This window comes from Leguminivora glycinivorella, chromosome 26 (assembly GCF_023078275.1).
Source record: "Leguminivora glycinivorella isolate SPB_JAAS2020 chromosome 26, LegGlyc_1.1, whole genome shotgun sequence".
Classification (NCBI taxonomy): Eukaryota; Metazoa; Arthropoda; class Insecta; order Lepidoptera; family Tortricidae; genus Leguminivora; species Leguminivora glycinivorella.
The window spans coordinates 2,819,991-2,842,428 of record NC_062996.1 but is presented as its reverse complement, the minus strand read 5'-3'; the positions used below and the strand labels follow the sequence as shown (position 1 = coordinate 2,842,428).

At 39.5% G+C, this 22,438-nt stretch overlaps 12 protein-coding genes across 12 annotated transcripts; all 12 read left to right on the top strand.

Moving 5' to 3' along the window:
- Window positions 1-81: 81 nt before the first annotated feature.
- Window positions 82-565, top strand: LOC125239772 (histone H2B-like). The gene has a single exon (XM_048147445.1). The coding sequence runs from the start codon at window positions 183-185 to the stop codon at window positions 558-560; it is 378 nt and encodes a 125-aa protein (XP_048003402.1). The 5' UTR covers window positions 82-182; the 3' UTR covers window positions 561-565.
- Window positions 566-2,297: 1,732 nt separating this feature from the next.
- On the top strand, window positions 2,298-2,934 carry LOC125239774 (histone H2A). Its single transcript, XM_048147447.1, has one exon. The coding sequence runs from the start codon at window positions 2,370-2,372 to the stop codon at window positions 2,742-2,744; it is 375 nt and encodes a 124-aa protein (XP_048003404.1). The 5' UTR covers window positions 2,298-2,369; the 3' UTR covers window positions 2,745-2,934.
- A 780-nt stretch (window positions 2,935-3,714) lies between these two features.
- Window positions 3,715-4,198, top strand: LOC125239773 (histone H2B-like). Its single transcript, XM_048147446.1, has one exon. It carries the CDS (start codon window positions 3,816-3,818, stop codon window positions 4,191-4,193), a length of 378 nt encoding a protein of 125 aa, XP_048003403.1. The 5' UTR covers window positions 3,715-3,815; the 3' UTR covers window positions 4,194-4,198.
- Window positions 4,199-5,932: 1,734 nt separating this feature from the next.
- Window positions 5,933-7,423, top strand: LOC125240085 (histone H2A-like). Its single transcript, XM_048147931.1, has 2 exons — window positions 5,933-6,373; window positions 7,397-7,423. Exons 1-2 carry the CDS (start codon window positions 6,005-6,007, stop codon window positions 7,421-7,423), a joined length of 396 nt encoding a protein of 131 aa, XP_048003888.1. The 5' UTR covers window positions 5,933-6,004.
- A 2-nt stretch (window positions 7,424-7,425) lies between these two features.
- LOC125239969 (histone H2B-like) lies at window positions 7,426-7,823 on the top strand. The gene has a single exon (XM_048147763.1). It carries the CDS (start codon window positions 7,441-7,443, stop codon window positions 7,816-7,818), a length of 378 nt encoding a protein of 125 aa, XP_048003720.1. The 5' UTR covers window positions 7,426-7,440; the 3' UTR covers window positions 7,819-7,823.
- A 1,734-nt stretch (window positions 7,824-9,557) lies between these two features.
- On the top strand, window positions 9,558-10,194 carry LOC125239995 (histone H2A). Its single transcript, XM_048147790.1, has one exon. The coding sequence runs from the start codon at window positions 9,630-9,632 to the stop codon at window positions 10,002-10,004; it is 375 nt and encodes a 124-aa protein (XP_048003747.1). The 5' UTR covers window positions 9,558-9,629; the 3' UTR covers window positions 10,005-10,194.
- An 840-nt stretch (window positions 10,195-11,034) lies between these two features.
- On the top strand, window positions 11,035-11,432 carry LOC125239722 (histone H2B-like). Its single transcript, XM_048147363.1, has one exon. The coding sequence runs from the start codon at window positions 11,050-11,052 to the stop codon at window positions 11,425-11,427; it is 378 nt and encodes a 125-aa protein (XP_048003320.1). The 5' UTR covers window positions 11,035-11,049; the 3' UTR covers window positions 11,428-11,432.
- Window positions 11,433-13,170: 1,738 nt separating this feature from the next.
- Window positions 13,171-13,737, top strand: LOC125239721 (histone H2A). The gene has a single exon (XM_048147361.1). The coding sequence runs from the start codon at window positions 13,243-13,245 to the stop codon at window positions 13,615-13,617; it is 375 nt and encodes a 124-aa protein (XP_048003318.1). The 5' UTR covers window positions 13,171-13,242; the 3' UTR covers window positions 13,618-13,737.
- LOC125240084 (histone H2A-like) lies at window positions 13,674-17,157 on the top strand. The gene is made up of 2 exons (XM_048147930.1): window positions 13,674-13,688; window positions 16,695-17,157. The coding sequence occupies exons 1-2, from the start codon at window positions 13,674-13,676 to the stop codon at window positions 16,965-16,967; spliced, it is 288 nt and encodes a 95-aa protein (XP_048003887.1). The 3' UTR covers window positions 16,968-17,157.
- Window positions 17,158-17,929: 772 nt separating this feature from the next.
- LOC125239719 (histone H2B-like) lies at window positions 17,930-18,413 on the top strand. Its single transcript, XM_048147359.1, has one exon. The coding sequence runs from the start codon at window positions 18,031-18,033 to the stop codon at window positions 18,406-18,408; it is 378 nt and encodes a 125-aa protein (XP_048003316.1). The 5' UTR covers window positions 17,930-18,030; the 3' UTR covers window positions 18,409-18,413.
- A 1,735-nt stretch (window positions 18,414-20,148) lies between these two features.
- LOC125239720 (histone H2A) lies at window positions 20,149-20,785 on the top strand. The gene has a single exon (XM_048147360.1). The coding sequence runs from the start codon at window positions 20,221-20,223 to the stop codon at window positions 20,593-20,595; it is 375 nt and encodes a 124-aa protein (XP_048003317.1). The 5' UTR covers window positions 20,149-20,220; the 3' UTR covers window positions 20,596-20,785.
- An 864-nt stretch (window positions 20,786-21,649) lies between these two features.
- Window positions 21,650-22,047, top strand: LOC125239970 (histone H2B-like). Its single transcript, XM_048147764.1, has one exon. It carries the CDS (start codon window positions 21,665-21,667, stop codon window positions 22,040-22,042), a length of 378 nt encoding a protein of 125 aa, XP_048003721.1. The 5' UTR covers window positions 21,650-21,664; the 3' UTR covers window positions 22,043-22,047.
- The last annotated feature ends 391 nt before the right edge of the window (window positions 22,048-22,438 follow it).

Here is a 22,438-nt window from a genome sequence, read left to right as displayed (position 1 = left end):
GGGCCACATAGATTGATAACGATTCACGAACGCTATTGGTCGAGACATGCGTACTCGACTCTCGATCAATTATCCCCCCACTTCATTTTCAGAGCAGTAACAAAATTCAAAATTCGAAAAAAAAATTATCACTTCCAGTTCGAACTTCGCACTGTGAACGTCTAATTAATTAATACATAGAAATGCCACCTAAGACGAGCGGTAAAGCTGCCAAGAAATCTGGTAACGCCCAGAAGAATATCTCCAAGTCTGACTCAAAGAAAAAGAAGAAGCACAAGCGCAAGGAGAGCTACGCCATCTACATATACAAGGTGCTGAAGCAGGTCCACCCCGACACCGGTATCTCCAGCAAGGCCATGTCGATCATGAACTCGTTCGTGAACGATATCTTCGAGCGCATCGCCGCCGAGGCCTCCCGCCTCGCCCACTACAACAAGAGGTCCACCATCACCAGCAGGGAGGTGCAGACCTCCGTCAGGCTGCTCCTCCCCGGCGAGCTCGCCAAGCACGCCGTCAGTGAAGGCACCAAGGCCGTCACCAAGTACACCAGCTCTAAGTGAGCACGCTGCTAGAGTGTGGTCTGTTTGTACGTCAAACAAACAATAACCGGCCCTTTTCAGGGCCACAAATACGTTCAGAATGTTATGTGAAAAGTTTCGTTTCAGGCCGTACATACGGTGGCAATCGTTATATAAAACACATAATACCTCTAATTATTATAATGTTGTAGTAAAATTATTATTTTTAATAATATAGGTACCTATTGCAAGTTAGTTTAAATCACTGATCCGAGCCGAGTTAGGTCACGTAGAGTGAGGTTTGAACGAGTTAGGTTGCGCGAAGTTAGGTTTCATTCAGTTAGGTTAGTAGGTATTCATTTCAAATAAAATCTTAAGTTAAATAAACAACAGTTACTTGAGTACGTCAATATGAAATTTGGGTACCTCCTCCTATATAATTATTTTAAAAGTATCAATAGTTATTTGTTTTACAAGGGGGCAAAGTAGTTGTTTAACCGCACGTGCCAATATTGATACCTGAGCAAGCGAAAGATTCCAATATTCTCAATATAGTGGAATCTTGAGCGTTGCGAGGGTATCAAGGCACGAAGGTTAAACAAACTTTGCCACCGAGTGAAACACAAAATTTTTCACCACACCAACACGAACAAAATACTGACTATAAAACATCAAAATAAATCAAATTCATCAATTTATTCAATATTTTTGATTCAAAATCATCATTTATAGGTAAAATCTAGCAGACATATTAAGACATCGGGTTAAAATTTGCATGAAATTACTTTGCCCCCTTGTGGATAAAATGCAATTTTGCTATCTGTTTTCGAATAGCAAAGAATGCCTTTACCAGTTGGTGTGGTGAAAATATTATATCGATCGATGGTCTGTGCAGCCTAACCTAGCCGAAGCCCGCCGATATTCATTCCATATTCATACCATACGTGCCGTCACCAACCAATATATCGTAGTAACAGTAATAGTAAGTAGGTATCGGTCACTTCTTCTCTCTCTCTTTGATGAGAGGCCCGACTGCCCGACTCCCTAGACTCAACATATATCTACATATTCTACACACACAGGATATAACATTTAGGTAGTAATTAAGTAATTTGAAACACTCACGTTTTCCAAATAGAAAATCATCATTCACCATGTATACTGCATCCATATAAATTTATTTTATCCACACACTAATTCACACCATCAGTCAAAAATAATTCCATAACTGTGCACACATAACACGGCCCCGACATGCCAGATTTTTTTTTTTTCAGGCGACGATGATGATGATGATCATTATATATACAATTAGAATCAGTGTTTGCCTATTAGTGCACATAACATGCAGGGTAACCAGCCATTCTCTCATCCACTCACGTCTCATCGCCCTCTCACCTCACCTCACCTCACCTCACCTCATCTCATTCCCTGAAAGCCCTTTTCAGAGCTAACGTATGATATTGAACGGTTATTTAGTACCTCTGTTTCATTGCAATAAGCAAACATACATAGAGTCGTGAAGTCATTCAATTAATTTACAAATTTATCATATAAATAAATGCAGAACACACGTCACTAATCACTCATCGCACTGTCTCTTTCCCTCTGCTTCGATACGCGGTTTCGTTATGTGAGCGTTGATTGGCCGATCACGCTCGTGTCATCTCTGCCCTTCATACTCCCCACTATCATATACGCACGTAAAATATAAAATAAAATACAGGTATTTTTTTCATTAGTATCAGCTCACGATCGTACGTGATTAGTACGTTTGTCTGTCGTGTTGTTTGATTGTGTTATTTTTTTTAGTTTTTAGTTAATTTATTAATTAATTAACTTACTATAAACATGTCTGGACGCGGCAAGGGTGGTAAAGTTAAGGGAAAGGCAAAATCCCGTTCTAACCGTGCCGGACTCCAGTTCCCCGTCGGTCGTATCCACAGGCTTCTGCGCAAGGGCAACTACGCCGAGCGCGTCGGTGCCGGTGCCCCCGTGTACCTCGCGGCCGTCATGGAGTACCTGGCGGCTGAGGTTCTCGAGTTGGCCGGAAACGCCGCTCGCGACAACAAGAAGACCAGGATCATCCCGAGACATCTCCAGCTGGCGATACGCAACGACGAAGAGTTGAACAAGCTCCTCTCCGGCGTGACCATCGCCCAGGGCGGTGTGCTGCCTAACATTCAGGCCGTGCTCCTGCCCAAGAAGACCGAGAAGAAGGCTTAGGCTGCCTCCTTACCTTCTTACATACCTATCTGGCGGTAACGCCCGGAGTTCGGTTAATGTGTGTTGCATTCGTTTGTCTTTCGGATTAACGTCTGCGGCATTACATACCGCGCGGGTGACCGGTTGCCAAAGGCCCTTTTCAGGGCCACAATATGATTCTGTGCTAAAGTTTTAGTTTCACGGCATGACACATAAAATACAAATCAGTCAGTATCTAATATATATATTTAATCAATCGATATATATATATATATATATATATATATATATATATATATATATATATATAAAAACACTTACCTTACCTGCTTACGCGTTTCTATGGATCACTCGCAGGGGTGTGTGTGCGCCTGTAACAAAAACATAAATAATTAGGTTAGGAGTTCTGTTTTATTTTATCGATTTTATTAATTAAATAATAAAAAATACATAATATATAGTGAAAAAGAAACTGAAGAAAAAAAAAAAAAAAATAAAATTTAAAAATATTAAACAATCTTTTTACACGACCGGGATTCGAACTCACGACACCTGTGACAATTCGAGCCAATAAGCAGAGGCTCTTACAACTGAGCTACACACCGCTAATACAGTATTGACGAAATTATCGTACATATTTTGCAATGATGTCACGTGATGTGGTGTGAGGAAACCGAGTTAAAACTTGAAAATTAACGTTTCCCGAGACCTGAGACTAAAAAACTAGATCGATTTTTCCCACCCTCCAAAACCCACACATAACAAATTTCAGCGAAATCGTATAAGCGGTGTCCGAAATAGCCGGCATGTATAAATAAAAATAAAAATGAATTACTCGTTTAAAAGTATAAAATATATAATTTATCATATTATAATATTATATTATAACATAATATTAATACATAAACGCGGGCCACATAGATTGATAACGATTCACGAACGCTATTGGTCGAGACATGCGTACTCGACTCTCGATCAATTATCCCCCCACTTCATTTTCAGAGCAGTAACAAAATTCAAAATTCGAAAAAAAAATTATCACTTCCAGTTCGAACTTCGCACTGTGAACGTCTAATTAATTAATACATAGAAATGCCACCTAAGACGAGCGGTAAAGCTGCCAAGAAATCTGGTAACGCCCAGAAGAATATCTCCAAGTCTGACTCAAAGAAAAAGAAGAAGCACAAGCGCAAGGAGAGCTACGCCATCTACATATACAAGGTGCTGAAGCAGGTCCACCCCGACACCGGTATCTCCAGCAAGGCCATGTCGATCATGAACTCGTTCGTGAACGATATCTTCGAGCGCATCGCCGCCGAGGCCTCCCGCCTCGCCCACTACAACAAGAGGTCCACCATCACCAGCAGGGAGGTGCAGACCTCCGTCAGGCTGCTCCTCCCCGGCGAGCTCGCCAAGCACGCCGTCAGTGAAGGCACCAAGGCCGTCACCAAGTACACCAGCTCTAAGTGAGCACGCTGCTAGAGTGTGGTCTGTTTGTACGTCAAACAAACAATAACCGGCCCTTTTCAGGGCCACAAATACGTTCAGAATGTTATGTGAAAAGTTTCGTTTCAGGCCGTACATACGGTGGCAATCGTTATATAAAACACATAATACCTCTAATTATTATAATGTTGTAGTAAAATTATTATTTTTAATAATATAGGTACCTATTGCAAGTTAGTTTAAATCACTGATCCGAGCCGAGTTAGGTCACGTAGAGTGAGGTTTGAACGAGTTAGGTTGCGCGAAGTTAGGTTTCATTCAGTTAGGTTAGTAGGTATTCATTTCAAATAAAATCTTAAGTTAAATAAACAACAGTTACTTGAGTACGTCAATATGAAATTTGGGTACCTCCTCCTATATAATTATTTTAAAAGTATCAATAGTTATTTGTTTTACAAGGGGGCAAAGTAGTTGTTTAACCGCACGTGCCAATATTGATACCTGAGCAAGCGAAAGATTCCAATATTCTCAATATAGTGGAATCTTGAGCGTTGCGAGGGTATCAAGGCACGAAGGTTAAACAAACTTTGCCACCGAGTGAAACACAAAATTTTTCACCACACCAACACGAACAAAATACTGACTATAAAACATCAAAATAAATCAAATTCATCAATTTATTCAATATTTTTGATTCAAAATCATCATTTATAGGTAAAATCTAGCAGACATATTAAGACATCGGGTTAAAATTTGCATGAAATTACTTTGCCCCCTTGTGGATAAAATGCAATTTTGCTATCTGTTTTCGAATAGCAAAGAATGCCTTTACCAGTTGGTGTGGTGAAAATATTATATCGATCGATGGTCTGTGCAGCCTAACCTAGCCGAAGCCCGCCGATATTCATTCCATATTCATACCATACGTGCCGTCACCAACCAATATATCGTAGTAACAGTAATAGTAAGTAGGTATCGGTCACTTCTTCTCTCTCTTTTGATGAGAGGCCCGACTGCCCGACTCCCTAGACTCAACATATATCTACATATTCTACACACACAGGATATAACATTTAGGTAGTAATTAAGTAATTTGAAACACTCACGTTTTCCAAATAGAAAATCATCATTCACCATGTATACTGCATCCATATAAATTTATTTTATCCACACACTAATTCACACCATCAGTCAAAAATAATTCCATAACTGTGCACACATAACACGGCCCCGACATGCCAGATTTTTTTTTTTTTTTCAGGCGACGATGATGATGATGATCATTATATATACAATTAGAATCAGTGTTTGCCTATTAGTGCACATAACATGCAGGGTAACCAGCCATTCTCTCATCCACTCACGTCTCATCGCCCTCTCACCTCACCTCACCTCACCTCACCTCATCTCATTCCCTGAAAGCCCTTTTCAGAGCTAACGTATGATATTGAACGGTTATTTAGTACCTCTGTTTCATTGCAATAAGCAAACATACATAGAGTCGTGAAGTCATTCAATTAATTTACAAATTTATCATATAAATAAATGCAGAACACACGTCACTAATCACTCATCGCACTGTCTCTTTCCCTCTGCTTCGATACGCGGTTTCGTTATGTGAGCGTTGATTGGCCGATCACGCTCGTGTCATCTCTGCCCTTCATACTCCCCACTATCATATACGCACGTAAAATATAAAATAAAATACAGGTATTTTTTTCATTAGTATCAGCTCACGATCGTACGTGATTAGTACGTTTGTCTGTCGTGTTGTTTGATTGTGTTATTTTTTTTAGTTTTTAGTTAATTTATTAATTAATTAACTTACTATAAACATGTCTGGACGCGGCAAGGGTGGTAAAGTTAAGGGAAAGGCAAAATCCCGTTCTAACCGTGCCGGACTCCAGTTCCCCGTCGGTCGTATCCACAGGCTTCTGCGCAAGGGCAACTACGCCGAGCGCGTCGGTGCCGGTGCCCCCGTGTACCTCGCGGCCGTCATGGAGTACCTGGCGGCTGAGGTTCTCGAGTTGGCCGGAAACGCCGCTCGCGACAACAAGAAGACCAGGATCATCCCGAGACATCTCCAGCTGGCGATACGCAACGACGAAGAGTTGAACAAGCTCCTCTCCGGCGTGACCATCGCCCAGGGCGGTGTGCTGCCTAACATTCAGGCCGTGCTCCTGCCCAAGAAGACCGAGAAGAAGGTTAGGCTGCCTCCTTACCTTCTTACATACCTATCTGGCGGTAACGCCCGGAGTTCGGTTAATGTGTGTTGCATTCGTTTGTCTTTCGGATTAACGTCTGCGGCATTACATACCGCGCGGGTGACCGGTTGCCAAAGGCCCTTTTCAGGGCCACAATATGATTCTGTGCTAAAGTTTTAGTTTCACGGCATGACACATAAAATACAAATCAGTCAGTATCTAATATATATATTTAATCAATCGATATATATATATATATATATATATATATATATAATATATATATATATAAAACACTTACCTTACCTGCTTACGCGTTTCTATGGATCACTCGCAGGGGTGTGTGTGCGCCTGTAACAAAAACATAAATAATTAGGTTAGGAGTTCTGTTTTATTTTATCGATTTTATTAATTAAATAATAAAAAATACATAATATATAGTGAAAAAGAAACTGAAGAAAAAAAAAAAAAAATTTAAAAATATTAAACAATCTTTTCACACGACCGGGATTCGAACTCACGACACCTGTGACAATTCGAGCCAATAAGCAGAGGCTCTTACAACTGAGCTACACACCGCTAATACAGTATTGACGAAATTATCGTACATATTTTGCAATGATGTCACGTGATGTGGTGTGAGGAAACCGAGTTAAAACTTGAAAATTAACGTTTCCCGAGACCTGAGACTAAAAAACTAGATCGATTTTTCCCACCCTCCAAAACCCACACATAACAAATTTCAGCGAAATCGTATAAGCGGTGTCCGAAATAGCCGGCATGTATAAATAAAAATAAAAATGAATTACTCGTTTAAAAGTATAAAATATATAATTTATCATATTATAATATTATATTATAACATAATATTAATACATAAACGCGGGCCACATAGATTGATAACGATTCACGAACGCTATTGGTCGAGACATGCGTACTCGACTCTCGATCAATTATCCCCCCACTTCATTTTCAGAGCAGTAACAAAATTCAAAATTCGAAAAAAAAAATTATCACTTCCAGTTCGAACTTCGCACTGTGAACGTCTAATTAATTAATACATAGAAATGCCACCTAAGACGAGCGGTAAAGCTGCCAAGAAATCTGGTAACGCCCAGAAGAATATCTCCAAGTCTGACTCAAAGAAAAAGAAGAAGCACAAGCGCAAGGAGAGCTACGCCATCTACATATACAAGGTGCTGAAGCAGGTCCACCCCGACACCGGTATCTCCAGCAAGGCCATGTCGATCATGAACTCGTTCGTGAACGATATCTTCGAGCGCATCGCCGCCGAGGCCTCCCGCCTCGCCCACTACAACAAGAGGTCCACCATCACCAGCAGGGAGGTGCAGACCTCCGTCAGGCTGCTCCTCCCCGGCGAGCTCGCCAAGCACGCCGTCAGTGAAGGCACCAAGGCCGTCACCAAGTACACCAGCTCTAAGTGAGCACGCTGCTAGAGTGTGGTCTGTTTGTACGTCAAACAAACAATAACCGGCCCTTTTCAGGGCCACAAATACGTTCAGAATGTTATGTGAAAAGTTTCGTTTCAGGCCGTACATACGGTGGCAATCGTTATATAAAACACATAATACCTCTAATTATTATAATGTTGTAGTAAAATTATTATTTTTAATAATATAGGTACCTATTGCAAGTTAGTTTAAATCACTGATCCGAGCCGAGTTAGGTCACGTAGAGTGAGGTTTGAACGAGTTAGGTTGCGCGAAGTTAGGTTTCATTCAGTTAGGTTAGTAGGTATTCATTTCAAATAAAATCTTAAGTTAAATAAACAACAGTTACTTGAGTACGTCAATATGAAATTTGGGTACCTCCTCCTATATAATTATTTTAAAAGTATCAATAGTTATTTGTTTTACAAGGGGGCAAAGTAGTTGTTTAACCGCACGTGCCAATATTGATACCTGAGCAAGCGAAAGATTCCAATATTCTCAATATAGTGGAATCTTGAGCGTTGCGAGGGTATCAAGGCACGAAGGTTAAACAAACTTTGCCACCGAGTGAAACACAAAATTTTTCACCACACCAACACGAACAAAATACTGACTATAAAACATCAAAATAAATCAAATTCATCAATTTATTCAATATTTTTGATTCAAAATCATCATTTATAGGTAAAATCTAGCAGACATATTAAGACATCGGGTTAAAATTTGCATGAAATTACTTTGCCCCCTTGTGGATAAAATGCAATTTTGCTATCTGTTTTCGAATAGCAAAGAATGCCTTTACCAGTTGGTGTGGTGAAAATATTATATCGATCGATGGTCTGTGCAGCCTAACCTAGCCGAAGCCCGCCGATATTCATTCCATATTCATACCATACGTGCCGTCACCAACCAATATATCGTAGTAACAGTAATAGTAAGTAGGTATCGGTCACTTCTTCTCTCTCTCTTTGATGAGAGGCCCGACTGCCCGACTCCCTAGACTCAACATATATCTACATATTCTACACACACAGGATATAACATTTAGGTAGTAATTAAGTAATTTGAAACACTCACGTTTTCCAAATAGAAAATCATCATTCACCATGTATACTGCATCCATATAAATTTATTTTATCCACACACTAATTCACACCATCAGTCAAAAATAATTCCATAACTGTGCACACATAACACGGCCCCGACATGCCAGATTTTTTTTTTTTTTCAGGCGACGATGATGATGATGATCATTATATATACAATTAGAATCAGTGTTTGCCTATTAGTGCACATAACATGCAGGGTAACCAGCCATTCTCTCATCCACTCACGTCTCATCGCCCTCTCACCTCACCTCACCTCACCTCACCTCATCTCATTCCCTGAAAGCCCTTTTCAGAGCTAACGTATGATATTGAACGGTTATTTAGTACCTCTGTTTCATTGCAATAAGCAAACATACATAGAGTCGTGAAGTCATTCAATTAATTTACAAATTTATCATATAAATAAATGCAGAACACACGTCACTAATCACTCATCGCACTGTCTCTTTCCCTCTGCTTCGATACGCGGTTTCGTTATGTGAGCGTTGATTGGCCGATCACGCTCGTGTCATCTCTGCCCTTCATACTCCCCACTATCATATACGCACGTAAAATATAAAATAAAATACAGGTATTTTTTTCATTAGTATCAGCTCACGATCGTACGTGATTAGTACGTTTGTCTGTCGTGTTGTTTGATTGTGTTATTTTTTTTAGTTTTTAGTTAATTTATTAATTAATTAACTTACTATAAACATGTCTGGACGCGGCAAGGGTGGTAAAGTTAAGGGAAAGGCAAAATCCCGTTCTAACCGTGCCGGACTCCAGTTCCCCGTCGGTCGTATCCACAGGCTTCTGCGCAAGGGCAACTACGCCGAGCGCGTCGGTGCCGGTGCCCCCGTGTACCTCGCGGCCGTCATGGAGTACCTGGCGGCTGAGGTTCTCGAGTTGGCCGGAAACGCCGCTCGCGACAACAAGAAGACCAGGATCATCCCGAGACATCTCCAGCTGGCGATACGCAACGACGAAGAGTTGAACAAGCTCCTCTCCGGCGTGACCATCGCCCAGGGCGGTGTGCTGCCTAACATTCAGGCCGTGCTCCTGCCCAAGAAGACCGAGAAGAAGGCTTAGGCTGCCTCCTTACCTTCTTACATACCTATCTGGCGGTAACGCCCGGAGTTCGGTTAATGTGTGTTGCATTCGTTTGTCTTTCGGATTAACGTCTGCGGCATTACATACCGCGCGGGTGACCGGTTGCCAAAGGCCCTTTTCAGGGCCACAATATGATTCTGTGCTAAAGTTTTAGTTTCACGGCATGACACATAAAATACAAATCAGTCAGTATCTAATATATATATTTAATCAATCGATATATATATATATATATATATATATATAAAAACACTTACCTTACCTGCTTACGCGTTTCTATGGATCACTCGCAGGGGTGTGTGTGCGCCTGTAACAAAAACATAAATAATTAGGTTAGGAGTTCTGTTTTATTTTATCGATTTTATTAATTAAATAATAAAAAATACATAATATATAGTGAAAAAGAAACTGAAGAAAAAAAAAAAAAAAATTTAAAAATATTAAACAATCTTTTTACACGACCGGGATTCGAACTCACGACACCTGTGACAATTCGAGCCAATAAGCAGAGGCTCTTACAACTGAGCTACACACCGCTAATACAGTATTGACGAAATTATCGTACATATTTTGCAATGATGTCACGTGATGTGGTGTGAGGAAACCGAGTTAAAACTTGAAAATTAACGTTTCCCGAGACCTGAGACTAAAAAACTAGATCGATTTTTCCCACCCTCCAAAACCCACACATAACAAATTTCAGCGAAATCGTATAAGCGGTGTCCGAAATAGCCGGCATGTATAAATAAAAATAAAAATGAATTACTCGTTTAAAAGTATAAAATATATAATTTATCATATTATAATATTATATTATAACATAATATTAATACATAAACGCGGGCCACATAGATTGATAACGATTCACGAACGCTATTGGTCGAGACATGCGTACTCGACTCTCGATCAATTATCCCCCCACTTCATTTTCAGAGCAGTAACAAAATTCAAAATTCGAAAAAAAAAATTATCACTTCCAGTTCGAACTTCGCACTGTGAACGTCTAATTAATTAATACATAGAAATGCCACCTAAGACGAGCGGTAAAGCTGCCAAGAAATCTGGTAACGCCCAGAAGAATATCTCCAAGTCTGACTCAAAGAAAAAGAAGAAGCACAAGCGCAAGGAGAGCTACGCCATCTACATATACAAGGTGCTGAAGCAGGTCCACCCCGACACCGGTATCTCCAGCAAGGCCATGTCGATCATGAACTCGTTCGTGAACGATATCTTCGAGCGCATCGCCGCCGAGGCCTCCCGCCTCGCCCACTACAACAAGAGGTCCACCATCACCAGCAGGGAGGTGCAGACCTCCGTCAGGCTGCTCCTCCCCGGCGAGCTCGCCAAGCACGCCGTCAGTGAAGGCACCAAGGCCGTCACCAAGTACACCAGCTCTAAGTGAGCACGCTGCTAGAGTGTGGTCTGTTTGTACGTCAAACAAACAATAACCGGCCCTTTTCAGGGCCACAAATACGTTCAGAATGTTATGTGAAAAGTTTCGTTTCAGGCCGTACATACGGTGGCAATCGTTATATAAAACACATAATACCTCTAATTATTATAATGTTGTAGTAAAATTATTATTTTTAATAATATAGGTACCTATTGCAAGTTAGTTTAAATCACTGATCCGAGCCGAGTTAGGTCACGTAGAGTGAGGTTTGAACGAGTTAGGTTGCGCGAAGTTAGGTTTCATTCAGTTAGGTTAGTAGGTATTCATTTCAAATAAAATCTTAAGTTAAATAAACAACAGTTACTTGAGTACGTCAATATGAAATTTGGGTACCTCCTCCTATATAATTATTTTAAAAGTATCAATAGTTATTTGTTTTACAAGGGGGCAAAGTAGTTGTTTAACCGCACGTGCCAATATTGATACCTGAGCAAGCGAAAGATTCCAATATTCTCAATATAGTGGAATCTTGAGCGTTGCGAGGGTATCAAGGCACGAAGGTTAAACAAACTTTGCCACCGAGTGAAACACAAAATTTTTCACCACACCAACACGAACAAAATACTGACTATAAAACATCAAAATAAATCAAATTCATCAATTTATTCAATATTTTTGATTCAAAATCATCATTTATAGGTAAAATCTAGCAGACATATTAAGACATCGGGTTAAAATTTGCATGAAATTACTTTGCCCCCTTGTGGATAAAATGCAATTTTGCTATCTGTTTTCGAATAGCAAAGAATGCCTTTACCAGTTGGTGTGGTGAAAATATTATATCGATCGATGGTCTGTGCAGCCTAACCTAGCCGAAGCCCGCCGATATTCATTCCATATTCATACCATACGTGCCGTCACCAACCAATATATCGTAGTAACAGTAATAGTAAGTAGGTATCGGTCACTTCTTCTCTCTCTCTTTGATGAGAGGCCCGACTGCCCGACTCCCTAGACTCAACATATATCTACATATTCTACACACACAGGATATAACATTTAGGTAGTAATTAAGTAATTTGAAACACTCACGTTTTCCAAATAGAAAATCATCATTCACCATGTATACTGCATCCATATAAATTTATTTTATCCACACACTAATTCACACCATCAGTCAAAAATAATTCCATAACTGTGCACACATAACACGGCCCCGACATGCCAGATTTTTTTTTTTTTTTTTTCAGGCGACGATGATGATGATGATCATTATATATACAATTAGAATCAGTGTTTGCCTATTAGTGCACATAACATGCAGGGTAACCAGCCATTCTCTCATCCACTCACGTCTCATCGCCCTCTCACCTCACCTCACCTCACCTCACCTCATCTCATTCCCTGAAAGCCCTTTTCAGAGCTAACGTATGATATTGAACGGTTATTTAGTACCTCTGTTTCATTGCAATAAGCAAACATACATAGAGTCGTGAAGTCATTCAATTAATTTACAAATTTATCATATAAATAAATGCAGAACACACGTCACTAATCACTCATCGCACTGTCTCTTTCCCTCTGCTTCGATACGCGGTTTCGTTATGTGAGCGTTGATTGGCCGATCACGCTCGTGTCATCTCTGCCCTTCATACTCCCCACTATCATATACGCACGTAAAATATAAAATAAAATACAGGTATTTTTTTCATTAGTATCAGCTCACGATCGTACGTGATTAGTACGTTTGTCTGTCGTGTTGTTTGATTGTGTTATTTTTTTTAGTTTTTAGTTAATTTATTAATTAATTAACTTACTATAAACATGTCTGGACGCGGCAAGGGTGGTAAAGTTAAGGGAAAGGCAAAATCCCGTTCTAACCGTGCCGGACTCCAGTTCCCCGTCGGTCGTATCCACAGGCTTCTGCGCAAGGGCAACTACGCCGAGCGCGTCGGTGCCGGTGCCCCCGTGTACCTCGCGGCCGTCATGGAGTACCTGGCGGCTGAGGTTCTCGAGTTGGCCGGAAACGCCGCTCGCGACAACAAGAAGACCAGGATCATCCCGAGACATCTCCAGCTGGCGATACGCAACGACGAAGAGTTGAACAAGCTCCTCTCCGGCGTGACCATCGCCCAGGGCGGTGTGCTGCCTAACATTCAGGCCGTGCTCCTGCCCAAGAAGACCGAGAAGAAGGCTTAGGCTGCCTCCTTACCTTCTTACATACCTATCTGGCGGTAACGCCCGGAGTTCGGTTAATGTGTGTTGCATTCGTTTGTCTTTCGGATTAACGTCTGCGGCATTACATACCGCGCGGGTGACCGGTTGCCAAAGGCCCTTTTCAGGGCCACTACTGGGGACGCTATTGCACAACACCCTGCATTTTATGATTAAGCACTGAGACTTGGCACAGGTTGTTCCTTGGGTGGCCCTGAGTAGATAAAGATCGGGAGGCATTGAGAGCCCCCCTTAATTTAGGAGGGAAGAGGGGGGGAAGGCTGGCGCCGCCGCGCTTCCTTTGAAACCATATTTCTCTAAAACTATACAAAATAGGGCATGTGATATATCATTTTCGGATAAATGAAGGACGAGGAATTCATTTTTGGAACAAAAAAAATGTATTTTAGAACAAAAATACAAAATAAAATGGGAAAATCTGAAAACGAGATTTTTTTTTATACATATTATTGCACATTTTATGAAAACTGTAATGGTTTTTTCTAAATAAAAAATATTATTTAATATCTACATTTATCTAGTTTTAGAAAATGTATAATTTGTTATAGAAATATATTATAGGACGAGTGATAAAAAATAATTTACATCGCCCGATAGGGTGATTTGAATGCTCATTTCAATAAGTTTTGTCAATGATTTCAGGTATAATCACTATTTTTAACACACGAAAGCCGTAATCATTGTAGTTTATGGCTATTTTAGTGATTAATGTACTTAAAATAAAATAAAATACAAAATTTTTAAAAAATATTAAAAATGTGATATTTTTTTTAACATTATCCTATTTTGTTCTTTCTACACAATATATATCTAAAAGCAATAAATATCAATAAAAAGCCACATTTATACAGTTTATAAAAATATATAGTTTGTTATATAAATATATTACGAAACGCGAGATAAAAAATAATGAAAATGAAAATTTTAATGTACATCTTACGTTTCATTATTCGATGAGGTGAGGTAAAGGTACTACCCGCTATGCAGTGGAGTTCGTCTAGTAATACAGAAATATACTTATTCTAATAACGTTTACACATGTAGGTATATCACGACCCAGTACAGAAAATTGTAAAAGTCCTATAATATAGTTTATTTTGATTGTAAAATAAAATTGCATGTGACTTATATTGCAAAAAAATGTCTTAATCACGTTCTCCTCTCCTAAAGCAGTTCTGCATGCATAGGCTTGAAGATTTTTTAGTTTACTAGCAGAATTTAGTTACTTCCTTTGGGCCCCCTTAAATCGGTTTTACCCATCCATAAAAGATAAAATAAAAATCGTCATATTCTTCCTTTCAGTATCAATGATAGTTAGTTATTGCGCAATAGTGCCATAAAAAATAAACTAGATTCGTATTAGCATTAAACATTAATGATTTTTGAACTAAGACATTGCTTTTGTACAAAGGAGAACCTCAAAAAATGGTCTGACTAGACGAAAACATGTGTATCGGGGCTAGTACTCAAGGCTCTCAAAAAGTGTAGCTATTTTGAGTTATTCAAATAAAACAACATGAATAGTCTGAATTTAATTATGTATATATCAGAACATCCACTGCATAAGCACATCAGCTCCGAACATTTAATTTAAAAAGTATTTTTTTACGGTTGCACCTTACGCGGCACTGTTTTTTATTACACCTGCATCCGACAATTTCGAGGCATGTTTCTGCAGCAACAGGCAACGTTGCGGGCAAGTAGGCTCCCAAATCCCAATTGTTACAGACTTTCGTCCAGCCACAAGTAGAAAATAATGGCAAATTTTGAATTGGGTTTAGTTGACCCCATACATGGACACCTTGATATACCTATAACCCTTACAAAAATGGTGCAAGGCAGCTTTTGTCGGTGAAATGCTGTTAATTTGGCGGTCTTTTTTGGTTAATAACTATTTTCGGCACTCGTTAACCAAAGTACAGGACGCAGATCTGGAATAATAAATATGTCAAGTAAGAATTATCCATAAATTATGCAAATCATATAGATAACTACTATTTCACAAGATGTATGTATTAGGATCAGATGTATATATCTGACCTATCATATCAATCGATCATTTCATGTAATATAAATAGTTAAATTCAGACTATATAGGAGTATGTTGTTTAATTTGAAGTACTCTAAATAACTACACTTTTTGAGAGCTTTGAGTACCTTTACCTCACCTCATCGAATCATACAAACTGACCCGTACCGTACATCAAGATCGCCCTGCCACGTCACTTTCATTATTTTTTATCTCGCGTTTCGTAATAATTATATTTATATAACAAACTATATATTTTTATAAACTGTATAAATGTGGCTTTTTATTGATATTTATTGCTTTTAGATATATATTGTGTAGAAAGAACAAAATAGGATAATGTTAATAAAAATTGTCACATTTTTAATATTTTTTAAAATTTTTGTATTTTTTTTTATTTTAAGTACATTAATCACTAAAATAGCCATAAACTACAATGATTACGGCTTTCGTGTGTTAAAAATAGTGATTATACCTGAAATCATTGACAAAACTTATTGAAATGAGCATTCAAATCACCCTATCGGGCGATGTAAATTATTTTTTATCACTCATCCTATAATATATTTCTATAACAAATTATACATTTTCTAAAACTAGATAAATGTAGCTATTAAATAATATTTTTTATTTAGAAAAAACCATTACAGTTTTCATAAAATGTGCAGTAATATGTATAAAAAAAAATCTCGTTTTCAGATTTTCCCATTTTATTTTGTATTTTTGTTCTAAAATACATTTTTTTTGTTCCAAAAATGAATTCCTCGTCCTTCATTTATCCGAAAATGATATATCGCATGCCCTATTTTGTATAGTTTTAGAGAAATATGGTTTCAAAGGAAGCGCGGAGGCGCCAGCCTTCCCCCCCTCCTCCCTCCTAAATTAAGGGGGGCTCTCGATGCCTCCCGATCTTTATCTACTCAGGGCCACCCAATGAACAACTGTGCCAAGTCTCAGTGCTTAATCATAAAATGCAGGGTTCCCATACAAGACATAGCAATAGCGTCCCCAGTACAAGGGCAACTACGCCGAGCGCGTCGGTGCCGGTGCCCCCGTGTACCTCGCGGCCGTCATGGAGTACCTGGCGGCTGAGGTTCTCGAGTTGGCCGGAAACGCCGCTCGCGACAACAAGAAGACCAGGATCATCCCGAGACATCTCCAGCTGGCGATACGCAACGACGAAGAGTTGAACAAGCTCCTCTCCGGCGTGACCATCGCCCAGGGCGGTGTGCTGCCTAACATTCAGGCCGTGCTCCTGCCCAAGAAGACCGAGAAGAAGGCTTAGGCTGCCTCCTTACCTTCTTACATACCTATCTGGCGGTAACGCCCGGAGTTCGGTTAATGTGTGTTGCATTCGTTTGTCTTTCGGATTAACGTCTGCGGCATTACATACCGCGCGGGTGACCGGTTGCCAAAGGCCCTTTTCAGGGCCACAATATGATTCTGTGCTAAAGTTTTAGTTTCACGGCATGACACATAAAATACAAATCAGTCAGTATCTAATATATATATTTAATCAATCGATATATATATATATATATATATATATATATATATATATATATATATATATATACTTACCTTACCTGCTTACGCGTTTCTATGGATCACTCGCAGGGGTGTGTGTGCGCCTGTAACAAAAACATAAATAATTAGGTTAGGAGTTCTGTTTTATTTTATCGATTTTATTAATTAAATAATAAAAAATACATAATATATAGTGAAAAAGAAACTGAAGAAAAAAAAAAAATAAAATTTAAAAATATTAAACAATCTTTTTACACGACCGGGATTCGAACTCACGACACCTGTGACAATTCGAGCCAATAAGCAGAGGCTCTTACAACTGAGCTACACACCGCTAATACAGTATTGACGAAATTATCGTACATATTTTGCAATGATGTCACGTGATGTGGTGTGAGGAAACCGAGTTAAAACTTGAAAATTAACGTTTCCCGAGACCTGAGACTAAAAAACTAGATCGATTTTTCCCACCCTCCAAAACCCACACATAACAAATTTCAGCGAAATCGTATAAGCGGTGTCCGAAATAGCCGGCATGTATAAATAAAAATAAAAATGAATTACTCGTTTAAAAGTATAAAATATATAATTTATCATATTATAATATTATATTATAACATAATATTAATACATAAACGCGGGCCACATAGATTGATAACGATTCACGAACGCTATTGGTCGAGACATGCGTACTCGACTCTCGATCAATTATCCCCCCACTTCATTTTCAGAGCAGTAACAAAATTCAAAATTCGAAAAAAAAATTATCACTTCCAGTTCGAACTTCGCACTGTGAACGTCTAATTAATTAATACATAGAAATGCCACCTAAGACGAGCGGTAAAGCTGCCAAGAAATCTGGTAACGCCCAGAAGAATATCTCCAAGTCTGACTCAAAGAAAAAGAAGAAGCACAAGCGCAAGGAGAGCTACGCCATCTACATATACAAGGTGCTGAAGCAGGTCCACCCCGACACCGGTATCTCCAGCAAGGCCATGTCGATCATGAACTCGTTCGTGAACGATATCTTCGAGCGCATCGCCGCCGAGGCCTCCCGCCTCGCCCACTACAACAAGAGGTCCACCATCACCAGCAGGGAGGTGCAGACCTCCGTCAGGCTGCTCCTCCCCGGCGAGCTCGCCAAGCACGCCGTCAGTGAAGGCACCAAGGCCGTCACCAAGTACACCAGCTCTAAGTGAGCACGCTGCTAGAGTGTGGTCTGTTTGTACGTCAAACAAACAATAACCGGCCCTTTTCAGGGCCACAAATACGTTCAGAATGTTATGTGAAAAGTTTCGTTTCAGGCCGTACATACGGTGGCAATCGTTATATAAAACACATAATACCTCTAATTATTATAATGTTGTAGTAAAATTATTATTTTTAATAATATAGGTACCTATTGCAAGTTAGTTTAAATCACTGATCCGAGCCGAGTTAGGTCACGTAGAGTGAGGTTTGAACGAGTTAGGTTGCGCGAAGTTAGGTTTCATTCAGTTAGGTTAGTAGGTATTCATTTCAAATAAAATCTTAAGTTAAATAAACAACAGTTACTTGAGTACGTCAATATGAAATTTGGGTACCTCCTCCTATATAATTATTTTAAAAGTATCAATAGTTATTTGTTTTACAAGGGGGCAAAGTAGTTGTTTAACCGCACGTGCCAATATTGATACCTGAGCAAGCGAAAGATTCCAATATTCTCAATATAGTGGAATCTTGAGCGTTGCGAGGGTATCAAGGCACGAAGGTTAAACAAACTTTGCCACCGAGTGAAACACAAAATTTTTCACCACACCAACACGAACAAAATACTGACTATAAAACATCAAAATAAATCAAATTCATCAATTTATTCAATATTTTTGATTCAAAATCATCATTTATAGGTAAAATCTAGCAGACATATTAAGACATCGGGTTAAAATTTGCATGAAATTACTTTGCCCCCTTGTGGATAAAATGCAATTTTGCTATCTGTTTTCGAATAGCAAAGAATGCCTTTACCAGTTGGTGTGGTGAAAATATTATATCGATCGATGGTCTGTGCAGCCTAACCTAGCCGAAGCCCGCCGATATTCATTCCATATTCATACCATACGTGCCGTCACCAACCAATATATCGTAGTAACAGTAATAGTAAGTAGGTATCGGTCACTTCTTCTCTCTCTCTTTGATGAGAGGCCCGACTGCCCGACTCCCTAGACTCAACATATATCTACATATTCTACACACACAGGATATAACATTTAGGTAGTAATTAAGTAATTTGAAACACTCACGTTTTCCAAATAGAAAATCATCATTCACCATGTATACTGCATCCATATAAATTTATTTTATCCACACACTAATTCACACCATCAGTCAAAAATAATTCCATAACTGTGCACACATAACACGGCCCCGACATGCCAGATTTTTTTTTTTTTTTCAGGCGACGATGATGATGATGATCATTATATATACAATTAGAATCAGTGTTTGCCTATTAGTGCACATAACATGCAGGGTAACCAGCCATTCTCTCATCCACTCACGTCTCATCGCCCTCTCACCTCACCTCACCTCACCTCACCTCATCTCATTCCCTGAAAGCCCTTTTCAGAGCTAACGTATGATATTGAACGGTTATTTAGTACCTCTGTTTCATTGCAATAAGCAAACATACATAGAGTCGTGAAGTCATTCAATTAATTTACAAATTTATCATATAAATAAATGCAGAACACACGTCACTAATCACTCATCGCACTGTCTCTTTCCCTCTGCTTCGATACGCGGTTTCGTTATGTGAGCGTTGATTGGCCGATCACGCTCGTGTCATCTCTGCCCTTCATACTCCCCACTATCATATACGCACGTAAAATATAAAATAAAATACAGGTATTTTTTTCATTAGTATCAGCTCACGATCGTACGTGATTAGTACGTTTGTCTGTCGTGTTGTTTGATTGTGTTATTTTTTTTAGTTTTTAGTTAATTTATTAATTAATTAACTTACTATAAACATGTCTGGACGCGGCAAGGGTGGTAAAGTTAAGGGAAAGGCAAAATCCCGTTCTAACCGTGCCGGACTCCAGTTCCCCGTCGGTCGTATCCACAGGCTTCTGCGCAAGGGCAACTACGCCGAGCGCGTCGGTGCCGGTGCCCCCGTGTACCTCGCGGCCGTCATGGAGTACCTGGCGGCTGAGGTTCTCGAGTTGGCCGGAAACGCCGCTCGCGACAACAAGAAGACCAGGATCATCCCGAGACATCTCCAGCTGGCGATACGCAACGACGAAGAGTTGAACAAGCTCCTCTCCGGCGTGACCATCGCCCAGGGCGGTGTGCTGCCTAACATTCAGGCCGTGCTCCTGCCCAAGAAGACCGAGAAGAAGGCTTAGGCTGCCTCCTTACCTTCTTACATACCTATCTGGCGGTAACGCCCGGAGTTCGGTTAATGTGTGTTGCATTCGTTTGTCTTTCGGATTAACGTCTGCGGCATTACATACCGCGCGGGTGACCGGTTGCCAAAGGCCCTTTTCAGGGCCACAATATGATTCTGTGCTAAAGTTTTAGTTTCACGGCATGACACATAAAATACAAATCAGTCAGTATCTAATATATATATTTAATCAATCGATATATATATATATATATATATATATATATATATATATATATATATATATAAAAACACTTACCTTACCTGCTTACGCGTTTCTATGGATCACTCGCAGGGGTGTGTGTGCGCCTGTAACAAAAACATAAATAATTAGGTTAGGAGTTCTGTTTTATTTTATCGATTTTATTAATTAAATAATAAAAAATACATAATATATAGTGAAAAAGAAACTGAAGAAAAAAAAAAAAATAAAATTTAAAAATATTAAACAATCTTTTTACACGACCGGGATTCGAACTCACGACACCTGTGACAATTCGAGCCAATAAGCAGAGGCTCTTACAACTGAGCTACACACCGCTAATACAGTATTGACGAAATTATCGTACATATTTTGCAATGATGTCACGTGATGTGGTGTGAGGAAACCGAGTTAAAACTTGAAAATTAACGTTTCCCGAGACCTGAGACTAAAAAACTAGATCGATTTTTCCCACCCTCCAAAACCCACACATAACAAATTTCAGCGAAATCGTATAAGCGGTGTCCGAAATAGCCGGCATGTATAAATAAAAATAAAAATGAATTACTCGTTTAAAAGTATAAAATATATAATTTATCATATTATAATATTATATTATAACATAATATTAATACATAAACGCGGGCCACATAGATTGATAACGATTCACGAACGCTATTGGTCGAGACATGCGTACTCGACTCTCGATCAATTATCCCCCCACTTCATTTTCAGAGCAGTAACAAAATTCAAAATTCGAAAAAAAAAATTATCACTTCCAGTTCGAACTTCGCACTGTGAACGTCTAATTAATTAATACATAGAAATGCCACCTAAGACGAGCGGTAAAGCTGCCAAGAAATCTGGTAACGCCCAGAAGAATATCTCCAAGTCTGACTCAAAGAAAAAGAAGAAGCACAAGCGCAAGGAGAGCTACGCCATCTACATATACAAGGTGCTGAAGCAGGTCCACCCCGACACCGGTATCTCCAGCAAGGCCATGTCGATCATGAACTCGTTCGTGAACGATATCTTCGAGCGCATCGCCGCCGAGGCCTCCCGCCTCGCCCACTACAACAAGAGGTCCACCATCACCAGCAGGGAGGTGCAGACCTCCGTCAGGCTGCTCCTCCCCGGCGAGCTCGCCAAGCACGCCGTCAGTGAAGGCACCAAGGCCGTCACCAAGTACACCAGCTCTAAGTGAGCACGCTGCTAGAGTGTGGTCTGTTTGTACGTCAAACAAACAATAACCGGCCCTTTTCAGGGCCACAAATACGTTCAGAATGTTATGTGAAAAGTTTCGTTTCAGGCCGTACATACGGTGGCAATCGTTATATAAAACACATAATACCTCTAATTATTATAATGTTGTAGTAAAATTATTATTTTTAATAATATAGGTACCTATTGCAAGTTAGTTTAAATCACTGATCCGAGCCGAGTTAGGTCACGTAGAGTGAGGTTTGAACGAGTTAGGTTGCGCGAAGTTAGGTTTCATTCAGTTAGGTTAGTAGGTATTCATTTCAAATAAAATCTTAAGTTAAATAAACAACAGTTACTTGAGTACGTCAATATGAAATTTGGGTACCTCCTCCTATAT

What these genes read in the sequence shown, in the direction of transcription:
- LOC125239772 (XM_048147445.1), top strand. Translation starts at nt 183, where the DNA reads ATGCCACCTAAGACGAGCGGTAAAGCTGCCAAGAAATCTGGTAACGCC.
- LOC125239774 (XM_048147447.1), top strand. Translation starts at nt 2,370, where the DNA reads ATGTCTGGACGCGGCAAGGGTGGTAAAGTTAAGGGAAAGGCAAAATCC.
- LOC125239773 (XM_048147446.1), top strand. Translation starts at nt 3,816, where the DNA reads ATGCCACCTAAGACGAGCGGTAAAGCTGCCAAGAAATCTGGTAACGCC.
- LOC125240085 (XM_048147931.1), top strand. Translation starts at nt 6,005, where the DNA reads ATGTCTGGACGCGGCAAGGGTGGTAAAGTTAAGGGAAAGGCAAAATCC. An exon ending in CCAAGAAGACCGAGAAGAAG is followed by an intron (nt 6,374 to 7,396) that starts GTTAGGCTGCCT and finishes TATCACTTCCAG; the next exon opens with TTCGAACTTCGCACTGTGAA.
- LOC125239969 (XM_048147763.1), top strand. Translation starts at nt 7,441, where the DNA reads ATGCCACCTAAGACGAGCGGTAAAGCTGCCAAGAAATCTGGTAACGCC.
- LOC125239995 (XM_048147790.1), top strand. Translation starts at nt 9,630, where the DNA reads ATGTCTGGACGCGGCAAGGGTGGTAAAGTTAAGGGAAAGGCAAAATCC.
- LOC125239722 (XM_048147363.1), top strand. Translation starts at nt 11,050, where the DNA reads ATGCCACCTAAGACGAGCGGTAAAGCTGCCAAGAAATCTGGTAACGCC.
- LOC125239721 (XM_048147361.1), top strand. Translation starts at nt 13,243, where the DNA reads ATGTCTGGACGCGGCAAGGGTGGTAAAGTTAAGGGAAAGGCAAAATCC.
- LOC125239719 (XM_048147359.1), top strand. Translation starts at nt 18,031, where the DNA reads ATGCCACCTAAGACGAGCGGTAAAGCTGCCAAGAAATCTGGTAACGCC.
- LOC125239720 (XM_048147360.1), top strand. Translation starts at nt 20,221, where the DNA reads ATGTCTGGACGCGGCAAGGGTGGTAAAGTTAAGGGAAAGGCAAAATCC.
- LOC125239970 (XM_048147764.1), top strand. Translation starts at nt 21,665, where the DNA reads ATGCCACCTAAGACGAGCGGTAAAGCTGCCAAGAAATCTGGTAACGCC.